Below are 13,440 nucleotides of genomic sequence, written 5' to 3'. Positions count from 1 at the left end.
TTAATTAAAATTATTAGGATGACATTGGTTAATAAAATCATATAGGCTTCAAGTGTACAAGTCAGTAATACGTCATATGTATATTGCATCGTGTTTACCACCCAAAGTTAATTTTCTTAACATCATATATTTGACCCCCTTCACCCCTACTTACCTCCTCTCTCCTTCACTTCCCTCTGGTACCCACTAATCCGCTGTCCATGTCCATGAATCTCTGTTTGTCATATTTGTTTGTTGCTTTCAGTTTTATATCCCACATATAAGTGAAATTATATGATTCTTGCTCATCCACTTTTATGCTTCCTGTGAAACTATTATATTCCCTTGTATAGAGTAGATACAAAAACAATATTTGTTAATTTTTTCATTTTGTACATCTTTGTTCTTACTGTTTTCTTTGCAAGTATGGTGCTATAGTCTTATTTAATTTTTATTAGTAGATGGATTGATGCATACTGAAGTAACTAGAACCTTTTACAAAAACACTACTTTATCACTATCAAAGAAATGAATGCATACTAATACAAGCATCAATAAGATTTCTTATTAATATCACAGATTTTGATCTTTTTAGAGATTTTTTTTTTAGCTCAAAAAATGATGTTCATTATCATTGGTTACATTACATTAATTTGTTTCTTCCTTTCTCAACATCTATTGATTTGTCAAACACAGCTCAATCAGAACACAGCCTTGAATGATTAAGTGGTAACCTCAAAGAAGAGTATATTCAAATTTATCTATATTTAGGTTATTTAAAAATTATTAAATCCTAATTTATGTTTATAATTCTTGCTGTTGAAATTTATCAGAATAATAAAAATAAGCTTACAAATAAATAAACTTAATTATATTTTAAAGTTATTAAAAATAGATTTAAACTTATACCTAAGATGCTAATATCCACTGAACTAATCTTTTAGAAATCTGAAAGATTTCTAAATTTTTTTTACGACCACTGGCTTAAGTTTTATGTGTATATTTTAATGTATGTATGTATGTATATACATATGTATGTTTGTCTGTATTTCTTGTTGCTGCTTCCTCCAAAAAGTACTTGTTATGATATGTATCCACAGTTTTTGGTTGTATTGTCCATAAACTCACATTATATTAAATTAGCTCTCCATATCATATTTAAACTTTTTTCAATTATGGCATACATTAATAATTTTTTAAGGCATGAATTAAAAAAAGGACATAAAATTGCTAAGAATGGTTTACACCTATTCACTCTGAGTCTCACCTGGTACCAAAATATTCATTTGAAATATTGAAATATAATCAAATATTCATCTGAAATATGGTGTTGGAGGAGAGCACTACAGATACCCTGGGCCACCAGAAAGACTAACAAGTGGGTTGTAGAGCAAAGTAAGCCTGAAACATCGCTGGAGGCAAAAATGACAAAACTGAAGCTGTCCTACTTTGGGCACGTCACGAGAAGGCAGGGTTCTTTGGAAAAGACAATTATGCCGGGAAAAATAAACAGCAGCAGGAAAAGAGGAAGACCAAATATGAGATGGATTGACTCCATAAAGAAGCCAGAAGCATGAGTTTCCAGGGGCTGAGCAGGGCTGTTGAGGCCAAGACATTGTGTACATCACTCATTCATAGGGTCTCCAGGGATGAGAGCCATCTCAAAGGCATGCAGTACACACCAAAATATTCTCAGCAGTTTATCCCCAATCCTCGGGCTATAGATTTCAAAAGCCACAATTGCTTCTTTCTCTCTGCAGCCTTTGACTACTTTTCCTAGAATATGTCCTGTCTTTTTCCCCTGTGTGTTGTCTGATCTTATAAAGAGAAAGCTCTTGCCCATTTTCCCCAGCTCAGGTCAGAACTATCTATGTGTTGCTTCTCTCCCAGAGGTCTCTGCCCCAGAGGCAAACTAATAACTTATGGTTGGAAGCTCTTTAAAAAGGACAAACCCAAATGGTGTAACTTCTACCAATCCCCAGGAGAAGCAAAGCATTATCTCAACATTTATATTCTGGAACACTGAGTAGTGTTCTTTTTAAAAATAACTTCAGTATAGAGCTCATTCACATATACCTAGTCTCTTCAGAAATGATTTTAGATGCTAAGTTTAAGGAAACACTATCCCTCAAATAGCAAATAAGTCTCAGATATATACAAAGCCTTTTCCCCTTCAGCTTCCGTTCCTTTTCTCCTGCCTTTTTCCTCCCCATCAACTTCCTTTCTTTTTCCATTCTAAGGATTTTTTCATTTTTTTCCCCATGAATTTAGGAGACAAAGGAGGAATAAACAATTCAAAAATTTCTACTGGAAAGGTGGAATTTTGCCTGGGGATAGAAGAGATGCATATGCCCACACCCCCTGATCTTTCTCAGGAACATTTCAGAGTTTTTAGTTCAGTGGAGAAAAGCAAACTTCCACATTCACAACTTGGACTAGTAATTTCTTCTTACTATGAAACTATTGGTAAGATTTATTTATTATGTATTCATTTTCAATACTATTATCTGCATTCATACTGAGAATTACATTTGGTCTTGAAATATTTTCTTTAAAAGTTGGATATTAGAGCCCGAACAGAGAACCTATTCATCATACCCTTACAGGCAGTGACATTGTAATGTCGAGACAAGGTGTGTCCAGCACTTTTTGTTACCACTGTCCCAGCCAGGCTGTCACCATTGTGAGATTCAAGGCCACCTTCCTGTCCATCCTCCTTTAATCTGTGAACCACTCTCTGGGATGTGGCCACTCTTAAGTTCTTTTGTTGTGCCCTAGCCGATTTCATTTTCCTTGTCATTCCACTTTATATTGCTTTTACAAATTCAGCAGTACATACTCAAGCCATGTTGTAAACCCAACATTCCCCCTCTTTTCTTGAAATAACAGATGTTTTGTAATTTCTCTTTTACTCCCTGAAATAAAATTCATATTGAATATATTCTTCCTATAGATATTATTTTTAAAAAATCAGTATGATGCTCTAAGTATAAAATAAAAGATAATAATAAAACAAAATAAAAGAATCTATTATTGATGTGTAAGTACTCAAGCAGTAGAAGGTACAGTGAAGCAATCAGATGCTCATATCCTGTATGAAGAACTACCATGACTGTGACAGCTATGGATGCAGAGTGTTTCCGGTGTGTTATGTTGGTGGCACGTAGTATTAGCACTGTTAATTTTGGTGATATGATTTTCTAAAATGACAAATAAATTTAGGTAAAGTGCTAAACAAAACAGCGTACTACAGTGAGTGGTGGCATTTCTAGAAAATTTAGAGCAGTTTGAAAACATGCAAATATACACTTTTTATGTGTTAAATGAAGTACAGATGTTAGATAATTATAAATAGATTTAACGCCTTTTTCTTCAGTGTAGGGCAAGGTTCTGTGCATTACAGCCCATCCAGTTTCTCTGGTCTTCACCTTTGTAATACCAGGAGATGCCTCTTTGTGACGAAACCTTTCCTCAGATTTTTAAAACACCCTCTAAGAGACAGTATTGTCCTCATTAAAAACAATTGCCATGTTGCTTGGGTTTTTGGCTACACATTCTTGAGTGTATACATTCTTCAGAACCCTCTCTATCAAAAAAAAAAAATAAGATGGTATTAAAGATATGCTTTTTGGGTAAAAGGCGTAAACTGATATGCTGTGATCTTGTCAGATCCCTGCTCAAAAACCTTCGGGGCTTCTCATTCATTATGGAATAATGAACACATTTTTCCAAGGCATTCAGACGCCTCTGTAACCTTACCTGTGTCCTTCTCCCTCCCAGGAAAACCATCGCCAGCTGCACATGTCATTTTCACATGTACCTAGCCCTCTCTCCCTTGCATGCATTTCTGCATTTCTCTTCTCAACTGTTTCCACCTCCCTGACTCCTATTACACTGTCTTTGCGTTTCCTACCTGTTAGACCCAGTCTCCACTCCACTGTATCCAAGTAGAGCATCCTTTGCTCCGTGTCTGCATGTATATTGTGTGACATTTGAAGGCACTAATAGTTTGCAAGTACACAGTTAAGGAATAATGCAGTTTCAAATATTTTTGCAAATACAAAGGAGATATTTTCCAGAAACTGATATTTGTTCTTTTACTTGACTGAAATACAGATGTTCTCCAAGCCAGCAATCAAAGAAGTCTTAAAGTTCAGGCGTTGCATGAACTTGGAAGTCTTCTCATCTTCGCAGAAAAGAGAAGGTAGATTTTTTAGAGTCTTTAGAATGAGGGAAAACTATTGATTTTTTTGAAAAAATTTTTAAATGATCGTGAAAAATACTGTCTTTCTGAAATTTTAGTTCTTCAATAATATTACGTTGCTACATTTATTCATCAAATGCTACCTGAGAAAAATGGTTATGAGCAATGCATAAATGATATAGATTTTAATTAAAATGTTTCTTAAGTATATTTGCTTTCCCTTTTGAAAAGATTTAATGGCATAGGTCTTAGAGAATGTGCTGTTTGATGCTCTGTTTTGGTTTTAGGGCTGCTTTTAAGTGTTGGTGTCAAGCTCTTGATGACTTATTCGGGAAGCAAGATGTGCTACATACATGGAAAGAGTTGTGCCCCTCACTCGACAGTGCCACTGACAGCTATTCACCTCCAGGTTCCAAAGACTACAGTGAGGAATTTCTGTCAAAAGTTGGCATTTGGGGATGTTTGCAAGGAGCAATCATATCAGCAAAGATAGCCCAGTGAGTATGACAATGGAATGATCTGAGTAATAGCTAATAGCTTCCCTTTGTGGGGTACCCACCTGTGCCATGTAGAGGCATGTTTCACATGCCCTGGATTCTTCTAGCTATGTCCAAATCATAGAGGGTTATACCATTTACTTATTTGTGATGTTTATTGTTTGTGATCCTCTCCTCTTTCTAAATATCTCCCATCCCCCAGAATATGAGCACCACATGGGCAAAGGTCTTTGCTTTGTATACCATTGTAGCCTAAGTGCCTTGCATGAAGGTGGCATTCAGTGACTACTTGTTGAATGAATGGTTGAATGAACAATTGGTATGGGAACCAGAGTAGTGAGGAAGCAGGGCAACTTGGGCCTAATTCTATCCCAAGAGCCTCCTACTAAACTCTGTGCCCCTCAGCAAGTTATTTATTCCTTCTGAGCCTCAGTGTCTTCATCATTAAACCATGGTGATGAGAGTCACATGACATACTATATTAGTTTGCTAGGGCTGTCATAACAAAGTACCCCAGACTGGGTGGCTTAAACAACAGAACTATATTTCTCGCAATTCTGGACGCTAGAAGTTCGAGTTCAAGGTGTTGGCAGGGTTGGTTTCTTCTGAGGTCTCTTTCCTCATCTCTTTGGATGGTTGTCTTCTTGCCGTGTCCTCACATGACTGTGTCCTAATGTCCTCCTCTTATGAGAACACCAGTCACATCAGATTCCAGCCCACCTTAATGACCTCATTTTAACTTAATTACCTCTTTAAAGACCCTGTCTCTAAGTACAGTCACATTCTGAGGTCACTGGGGATTAGGACTTCAACATGTGATTTTGGTGTTTGTGAGTGTGGGGGTTGGCACACAATTTAGCCTATAACACATACTGTAACTACTTCCTACTGCTGCTGTGACAAATTACCACAAATTTAGTGGCTTAAAACAACAAAGACTTACTGTCTTACATCCTAAAACGAATGTGTTGGAAGGTCTGTGCTCCCCCGCTGAGGCTCTAGGGGAGAATATATTTTCTTGTCTTGTTCAGCTTCTTGAGGCCTCCTGCATTCATTGGTTCAATGGTCATCTACTGTCTTCAAGACCAACTGCCTATCATCTTTCTGTCTCTCCCCACCTCCCCCAATCTCCTGTTTTTATCCTCACATCTCCTTCTGTGATCCTCTTGCCTTTCTTTTATAAGGACCAATGTAATTACATTGAATCCACCTGAGTAATCCAGAATAACCTCTCCATTTTAAGGTCTTTAATTTAGCCACATCTGTAAATTCCTCTTTTTTTTTTTCCATGTAAACCAACATGTTCATAGGTTTAGGGAATTAAGACAAAGATATCTCTCAGTGGCCATTATTCGGCCTGCCACACATAGCATCTGAAAGTCTATCACAATGACTTATACCTAGTTAGCACTCACAGATGTCTTAAATATTTAATTAATATGAGAAACTTAAAAAGTATGGAGAAGGTAAAAGTACAGGTTTCCTTTACCTGTCCAGTTACATTTTTAACTTACCTATAGGGTGTAGTGGGCAAAAATCTGCAAATTTTAAAAAATAGTAAGTAGTTAATAATCATATTATTTTCAGAAAATTAGCATCTTTGTGCAGGGGAAGTAAGAAATCATCTAGTTAAAAAGTATTAAATAGTAAAGATTTTTAAAAGATTTGTCAAGTTTGATTATTTTTTTTTATACTCCTGGGAAGTAGCTCATCCTTACACACACACACACACATGCATGTGCACGCACACATGCACACACATACACAATCCCCACACAAGTGTGAGCTTATGACTTAGTAGAGCTTGACAGCAGAGAATAGAAAAGCCGAAAAAGATTTACAGCTTAAAAAAGAACCACCGTAGCATGCCTGCCATTGGGCACCTCAGCTTCTCTGAGCCTCTGAAGTTACTATTTACTGATATTTAACCAACAGAAGGTCACTTTCCAGTTATTTAACTAGAAGTCTGACTTCCCCAGGATATATGATATTAGAGAGGCTTTGTCTGTTCATGGAGGCTCCCTGTGTGGAAAAAACTCTTCTCCCCACACTCTAATAGCCATATAGAAAAGCCGAACTCAGATAGATGTTAATTAATTAGTATAGTTATTTAATATAGTGAAGATGACTGGTTTTATGTAAATATGACTTAGAAGAAGGTAATGTAGTTTATAGCTGCAAATATGAGTTTCGAGACCCATGTAAAGAAAACTCAAACTCTTCTACGGGACATAAAATGAGACAGTAGTAAATTCAGAGATATTACCTGAATCTTTGATAGCGAGACTTAATATCATCAGTGTGTCCATAGTATACTGCTGGTGAGTTTCAATCTTTTGGAGAGAATTATTTAACCATATTCATCAAAAACTTTAAAAGTGTATACCACGTTTCCCCTTCAAATTGTACTTCTATGGATTTATTCAATAGAACTGATAGAACAAGTGCTCAGAATGATAGTACAACATTTACCTCAGCATTGAAAAAAACCAAAATGGAGATGAATTGTTTTATATTATGGTACATCCATTTGATAAACCTATTAAAGTTCTGTAAAATAATGATGTAGCTCATCACGTTCATGAATGGACAATTTGTAAAATAATAGGTATTGCATAATTCTAGTCTTAATGAATGCATGTATAACTATATAGACAAAAATCTAGAAAGAAATTGGCCAAAATATTACCAATAATTATGTGTAGGTGGTAGGATTGTAGGTGACTTTTCATTTTATGTTTTATATTTTTCATTGTTCTAGATCTTTTATGAGTATGTAGCACTTTTAGAATCACAAAAACTATCATAATTCTGGGAAATCTATGAGCATTGGAGTCATATTTATATTAAAATATTTTTGAAAAATTGTTTATGAATCAGTTTATTTTTCTTATACTTATTTAGATTTATTAAGATATTGGATGTTGAGAAGAGAACCAACTGTTGCATTTTGTCTGCATTACTCTTTCAGGTAACACTTCGTGTATATCTTTCTACAGTAGCATGACCATTTGTTAGTCAGTAAAAGAAAAATGTAGTAGTTTTTCATATGTATAAAACTTATAGGCACAAGAAAAGCATGAACCTTGATCAAATTTCATAAGCCAGTCTTTCTTTCTCTGGCTGAACCCCTGTGACACTTTCATCTTTAACATCCAGCAGAGTCGGTTTCTCCCTTAGACTGAGGAAGGAGTTTTACATATAAGGAAACCGAGTCTCCTGTCATCAGTAAGATCAGTAAGATCAGTGAGCAGCAAATTCAGTCCATTTGACTCAGATGGTTGCATTATCTTTAAATAAAGTTTTGCTCAATTGCATGATATAAGGTATACCATATAATGAAAGCACAAAATAAGTTGTAGACTACAGAAGTACTTAGAGTATTTGCATTTTATAGAATTTGGGTTTGACTTTACTGAAGAAGATAGGAATTTTTAACAGAAATACATTTTCAGATTCAGGAATGTAGCTGGGGCCTTTTCAATCTACTGAAGGTTCTGTTTACCTTGAAGGACGGACACCCTTGTTCTGTGTATCAGAAGAATCTAATAGCTTATGAAATCTGGATAGTTAAGATCTTTGGGAAAGGCTCTGAATGTAAGGCCAGATTTTTTAATTTTCTTATGTTCCATTCACCTCTTGCTTGTGCTTCAAAGGGAAGAGGTTGAAGAGGCAAGGGTGCAAAAGGAATAATGGGCTTAATGTGGGCATAATCTCTAAGTAATACTGCACCTAAAATAAAAAATTAGATAGCGGGATTTATTTTTAAAAACCTGTTAATTCTTTGTGATTTTGAAGCAAATTTGTGAAACTAAAAATTGAAACAACTGCATAGCATTTTAGAGTAAGTACCTTATAACTTTAATGAGCAATCTAATGAAAATTCTTTCTGATATGTACATTAAATAATTTTATAATGCATTTGTCATCAAAAAATTTTAATTATTTAAGATAACATAAGAAGCATTTCTACATAAAATTTGATTTTGTGCGTTCATCTGGTTTCCCAATGTCTAGTACAATGTTGGTCGTATAAACCTAAGAAATACTGGTCAAATTAAAACAAATTACCTTTTCACTTAATTCAGTTAAAAGTACAGAATTACCTTCACTTAATTTAGACTTCTGAAATAAGTTGTTATCTCCTCTACTTACAGTTTGGTATAGCGGAAAGGACAAAGTTTTTTGAGTTTAATAGATGTGACTTTGAATCTTCTTTCTGCCATCATTAACTGTGTGACCTCAGATAAGTTGTTTAAGCTTCAATTAAATATCATTTGTAAGATAACAGTCCTTCCTTCTAGGGCTAAGTTACATGAGGATTAAATGAGATGGCATTTATAAAGACCTTACCAATAGTGCCCAACACAGAATTGACCCTCAATCAATGGTAACTTAATGTAATGATAATTTCTTCTGAAAATAAGAAGTATTCAGTTACCATGGAATTCGAAAGGCCCATCTTGAGGGATAAAAGCATTTGGAACCTATAATGATGATAATTTTAATGATAAGTACTGTTTATTACAGGATAGAGTGTGCTAGGCATGTGCTAAGCACTTAAGGAAGTAATATGTGTACTCATCTTTCTGTTTCATTGTTGCAAATGCAATTTATGGCTCTTTATTTCACCTTTTTTCATTATCAGGGTTTGCTCAGAACCACACTTCCACACCCCAAAGCTGAACGTTGCTATGCTCAGTATGAGATCACTCAGCTTCTCCCGGGCATTGAGCTCTTCTCGGACAGATACAGGGCTGACATTTGCTCTGTAGTCGCAAGTCTGTATTATATAATACACGAACTGCACTTTGTTAAGCAGAATATAATAGTAAGTAATTTGTAAAGTCACCAAATCTTAAGTCACTGCAGTATTTTTTGCTCCACTTACCTTATAATTTTCAAAGTTTGCTAATGTTCTTTTAGTCAGTCTTTGTTTAACTTTTAAACTCTATATTAAGGATTCTCATCTGTATTCAAAATGAAATATATTAATTAAGATTCTTTGACATTGTTGTTTGCATTGCATTTTGGATCCAAAAGCAATGTCTTTTTGATTTTGTTCTCTTTTTACTGTATTTTATCTTTTTTTTCCCCCTTAAGACATTTGGTGAAATTGATTAGAATGTTTCACTGGTCTCAAACAGAGGAATTTAGTACACATGTAACTTACTGCATTAGATCATATAGGACATATCAAGACCAAAACTATGAGACTGGTTTTTATTGAGATAAATTTATCTTCATGTCTCTTGTCTTTTCTCTTTTAAAGGTGCATCCTAAGAGAACAACAGATTCTAACTGTGAAATAAAAACCAGACAACACTTATTATTTTCTTAGGAAATTAAAAAGAATCCCAATACAACTCTCTTTTCCTGTGGGGAAATGAACCACTATATGTATATATATCTGTAAATATATATACATAATATATATATATATTTGTGTATATATTATGTATATATATTTGATATATTAATATATATTTGATATATATGTATATAAAACAAATGTAAAGTTGATTACATTTTAAAAATAAGTTCGTACATTCTAACTGTTGATTATTTTATATTTTCCTCCTTTATCTTAGTTTTGCTATTTTCCTTTTTTATGCTGTTTCCTTTACTTTTGCATGTCTTGTTTCCTCTTATGTTTGCTTTTAAGTATCTATCCTGTCTCTTTTTCTGCTTCTTTCCTTTTCTTTCATAATTTTCATACACACTTTCTTTTTCATATATTGTTTTCTATTCTCTCATTCTAAATTTACTCTCTCTCCTTATAGTGAAAAGATTTATTTCTCCCTGATGTGATTGTTAAATTATAAAGCCATGTGATAAAGTGAAGAGGTTGATAAATGCTTTTAACACTTGGAAGACTTGGCAAGAAATTGTTTATTAGAAAAAAATAGCAAAATGGTGCTTCTCTCATTGTTAAGGGGATTCATTTCTGGATTTAGAAAATAGCTCTATCTCTTGGGTAGCCTTTAGTTGCCTAGTCATATTCATATATAATACATATCACTGCACTAGAAAAGGAAGGAGACCTTTTTTTCTCTCTGAAGCTTAAGAAATTGAAAACATTTTTCTGAATAATTGAGCAATTGGCAGCAATAAAATGGTGTGGTTTGATTTCTCACTAAAGAAAAGAAAATCTCAAAGGTAATAGCCAACTCACTGTCTTGTGTCATATTAATTGTAGAAAAAGGTATTGTATTATGTTGGTAGTGTATAATTGCAGAAAAATGTATTATGTTTAAAATCATTTAAGGTCAGTTCTCCTTTTTGTATTTTTAATTTTTTAAAGTTCTAATCCTTTTAAAAAGCTGCTTCTATTAGTGGCTGCCAGTTGACTGACAATTAGAATCTCCTTAGCTGAACTTACAGAATGTAAATGGTTTCCATTTTGTATTATACTACCCTCCAGCAGAAGCCTGGTGGCTAAGGACACTGCTGTCACATATACGATTTGCTGTGGGACCCATTGCTGTGGAATCATGCGAAATAGTTTGCTAACTAGTGGGAATCTCAGTTCTCCTTCTTGCTCCATCTCCCTTTAGTGGGGCAGGACCCAGACGTAGGAAATGAGCTTCAGCTTTGAGTTGAGATCAGGAGTTGTTCAGAAGTCTAGGCAGAACTGTCCCCTCAACATATGTCTCTAGCTAGACAGTGGCTAGGTCAATTGAAATATTGATTGTCTTTAATCCTTTACAGATAGCTATGAGATTTTAAGAAGAGTTGAACTTGGAGTTAATTCTATGAAAATAAAAATATTATGTGAAGAGTAAGCTTGGGTTTTAATCAGTGGAATATATGCTCTGTGAAGGGAGGGACTTGTTAGATTTTGTTCTTATTCAACAGTGCCTGATACATAATTGGCATGTTATAAATATGTTTTTACTGATAGTGATATTCCAGTTGAAGATAAGTAGCAACTGACATTGAGATGAGTAGGTAGGAGCTCTCAGGGGACATGGATATGGGTTCCTTTGCTTTAAATTTTGCATTTATTTGATAGCTCATTTGCTAGAATGTTTCCACAGGCCTCAGTGATTCATACATATATATCGAATTAATTTTGTTTAAGGAAGATAAATAATTACGTTTTCACTCTTTAACTCTCTAAAAGATGTGAAACCTAGGGTTTTGGTACCAAGTGACATCTGTATGGAACTTTAAGTCCCTGATAGCACTTTAAAGTTCTGGTAAAATTAGGAAGCATATGCTAGGCAGATCATTTCTCTTATACCAAACTGTCTCGTCTCCTAGCATGGAAATTCAATCACTATTTTGCATAACATCTTTTATATTATTTGGCTAAATTTTATTATTATGTTATTAACTTGATAACATAGGTTTTAAAATACAGTGTTTCTCTGTTGGCAGATTCTGCCTCTCCTTGCATTATACCAATATTTTGTTTCTGGAATTTGCCAAGACCTAGTTAGAAATCTAGATGCAAGAATCCTCAAGGTATGTAAGAAGCTTTTAAGACATCTGATATTTTTGAACTGTTAAAAATATTGTCATGAATTAATTTGGTCCTAATAATAATAAACTAATAATAATATGGTATTGTACTGATGTTAGAAAAAATTTGCCCACCATTATAATAAAGTACGAGAAAGAATCAGTTAGGAAGGTTATCATTTTGCATTCAGGCCACAGTAAAGTGAGGAACATCTACACATGGTAACAAGACTCACCCAACACCAGCCAGCATGGAAATAACCACTTCTGAAAGATTGATTTCCTGAATATTTGTGGACTTATGAGTCACTTTTCTGAAGTTTCTGTGAATTTTTTGCTAAAGATTTTTATGTCTATCATGGTATACAGAGTTTTTTTTTTTTTTTAATTGCAGAGACACTAAATTACAATTAATTCTGGAACCTAGAAATCAGGTGATGTTCTTTGCCTTTACAATTCATGAGCAGTTGGCTTGAACCCCTTATGGAGCGGCAACCTGAAGCACTTCATTTTTCTCTGCCCCTTTTCCTAGTTACCTGTGGTCTCAGGCTCCCACTTTCATTGAATTCATTTTGTGTGTGGATCATCTAAACATCCAGCAAATTTGCTACCTGTTCTGCATCTCTTCATCTCTAATATGGAATTCAATCCTATTCCATATTACACAATAATGTGCGTGCGCGCGCGCACACACACACACACACTCTCTCATTTACACATGAACACACACAACACATTGACCCAAGGCCTTTATTTCTATATTTGACTTTACCAAAAAGTGGAAACACCGGGAAATTGAAGTTGAGGAAAAAAAATATTTTAAATAGAATATTTGACATCTCTGAGCTTAAAATATTTCTTGGCCAACATCTCACGCTTTTCAGTTGTGTGGTAAGTGATTCACAACTCACTCTAAAAAAAAGAGCCCTGTTTTGTGGCATTTGCAGTTTCAGAGGTGTAAATACTGTCAGTTACTAACTTCCACCTACTAACTGGCATTGCTGAATGTGCGATGGGGACAAAATGTGCACAGTCAGCTCTTGCAATTGAGAGTCAGGGGGCTCCAACAAACCACTGGCTTAACCCTATTTCTTCTTTTTGGGAAATGCCCTCTCTTCTTCTTTCTCAAATCTTCTCCTTTTTCTAATGAGGGAAAATTAGATTCCCTTTAAGTTGCTCTCTCATCTAGACCCTGACCTTGGGCCTATGTTTTCAGATCCAAAGAGTCCATTGCTTTCTGTTTCTAAGTAAAGACAGTACCTTCCCTAAGAGGAAGTCTAGAGCTGACTATTA

The 13,440-nt window shown here is 34.8% G+C and overlaps 1 protein-coding gene across 3 annotated transcripts in view; it reads left to right on the top strand.

Moving 5' to 3' along the window:
• CFAP54 (cilia and flagella associated protein 54) overlaps window positions 1–13,440 on the top strand; it is a 232,974-nt gene that overhangs the window by 123,968 nt on the left and 95,566 nt on the right. For all 3 annotated transcript variants that reach the window (XM_039874060.1, XM_039874058.1, XM_039874059.1), the window contains 6 exons: window positions 2,251–2,445; window positions 4,096–4,183; window positions 4,471–4,680; window positions 7,585–7,651; window positions 9,329–9,511; window positions 12,064–12,150. In XM_039874060.1, the coding sequence (XP_039729994.1) occupies window positions 2,251–2,445; window positions 4,096–4,183; window positions 4,471–4,680; window positions 7,585–7,651; window positions 9,329–9,511; window positions 12,064–12,150 (830 nt within the window). The remainder of the gene's footprint in view (window positions 1–2,250; window positions 2,446–4,095; window positions 4,184–4,470; window positions 4,681–7,584; window positions 7,652–9,328; window positions 9,512–12,063; window positions 12,151–13,440) is intronic.

Source organism: Pteropus medius, unplaced genomic scaffold (assembly GCF_902729225.1).
Source record: "Pteropus medius unplaced genomic scaffold, Ma_sr-lr_union100, whole genome shotgun sequence".
In the NCBI taxonomy this organism is placed as follows: domain Eukaryota; kingdom Metazoa; phylum Chordata; class Mammalia; order Chiroptera; family Pteropodidae; genus Pteropus; species Pteropus medius.
Note: the sequence above shows the minus strand (reverse complement) of the source record. Positions and strands in the feature narration are given on the sequence as shown.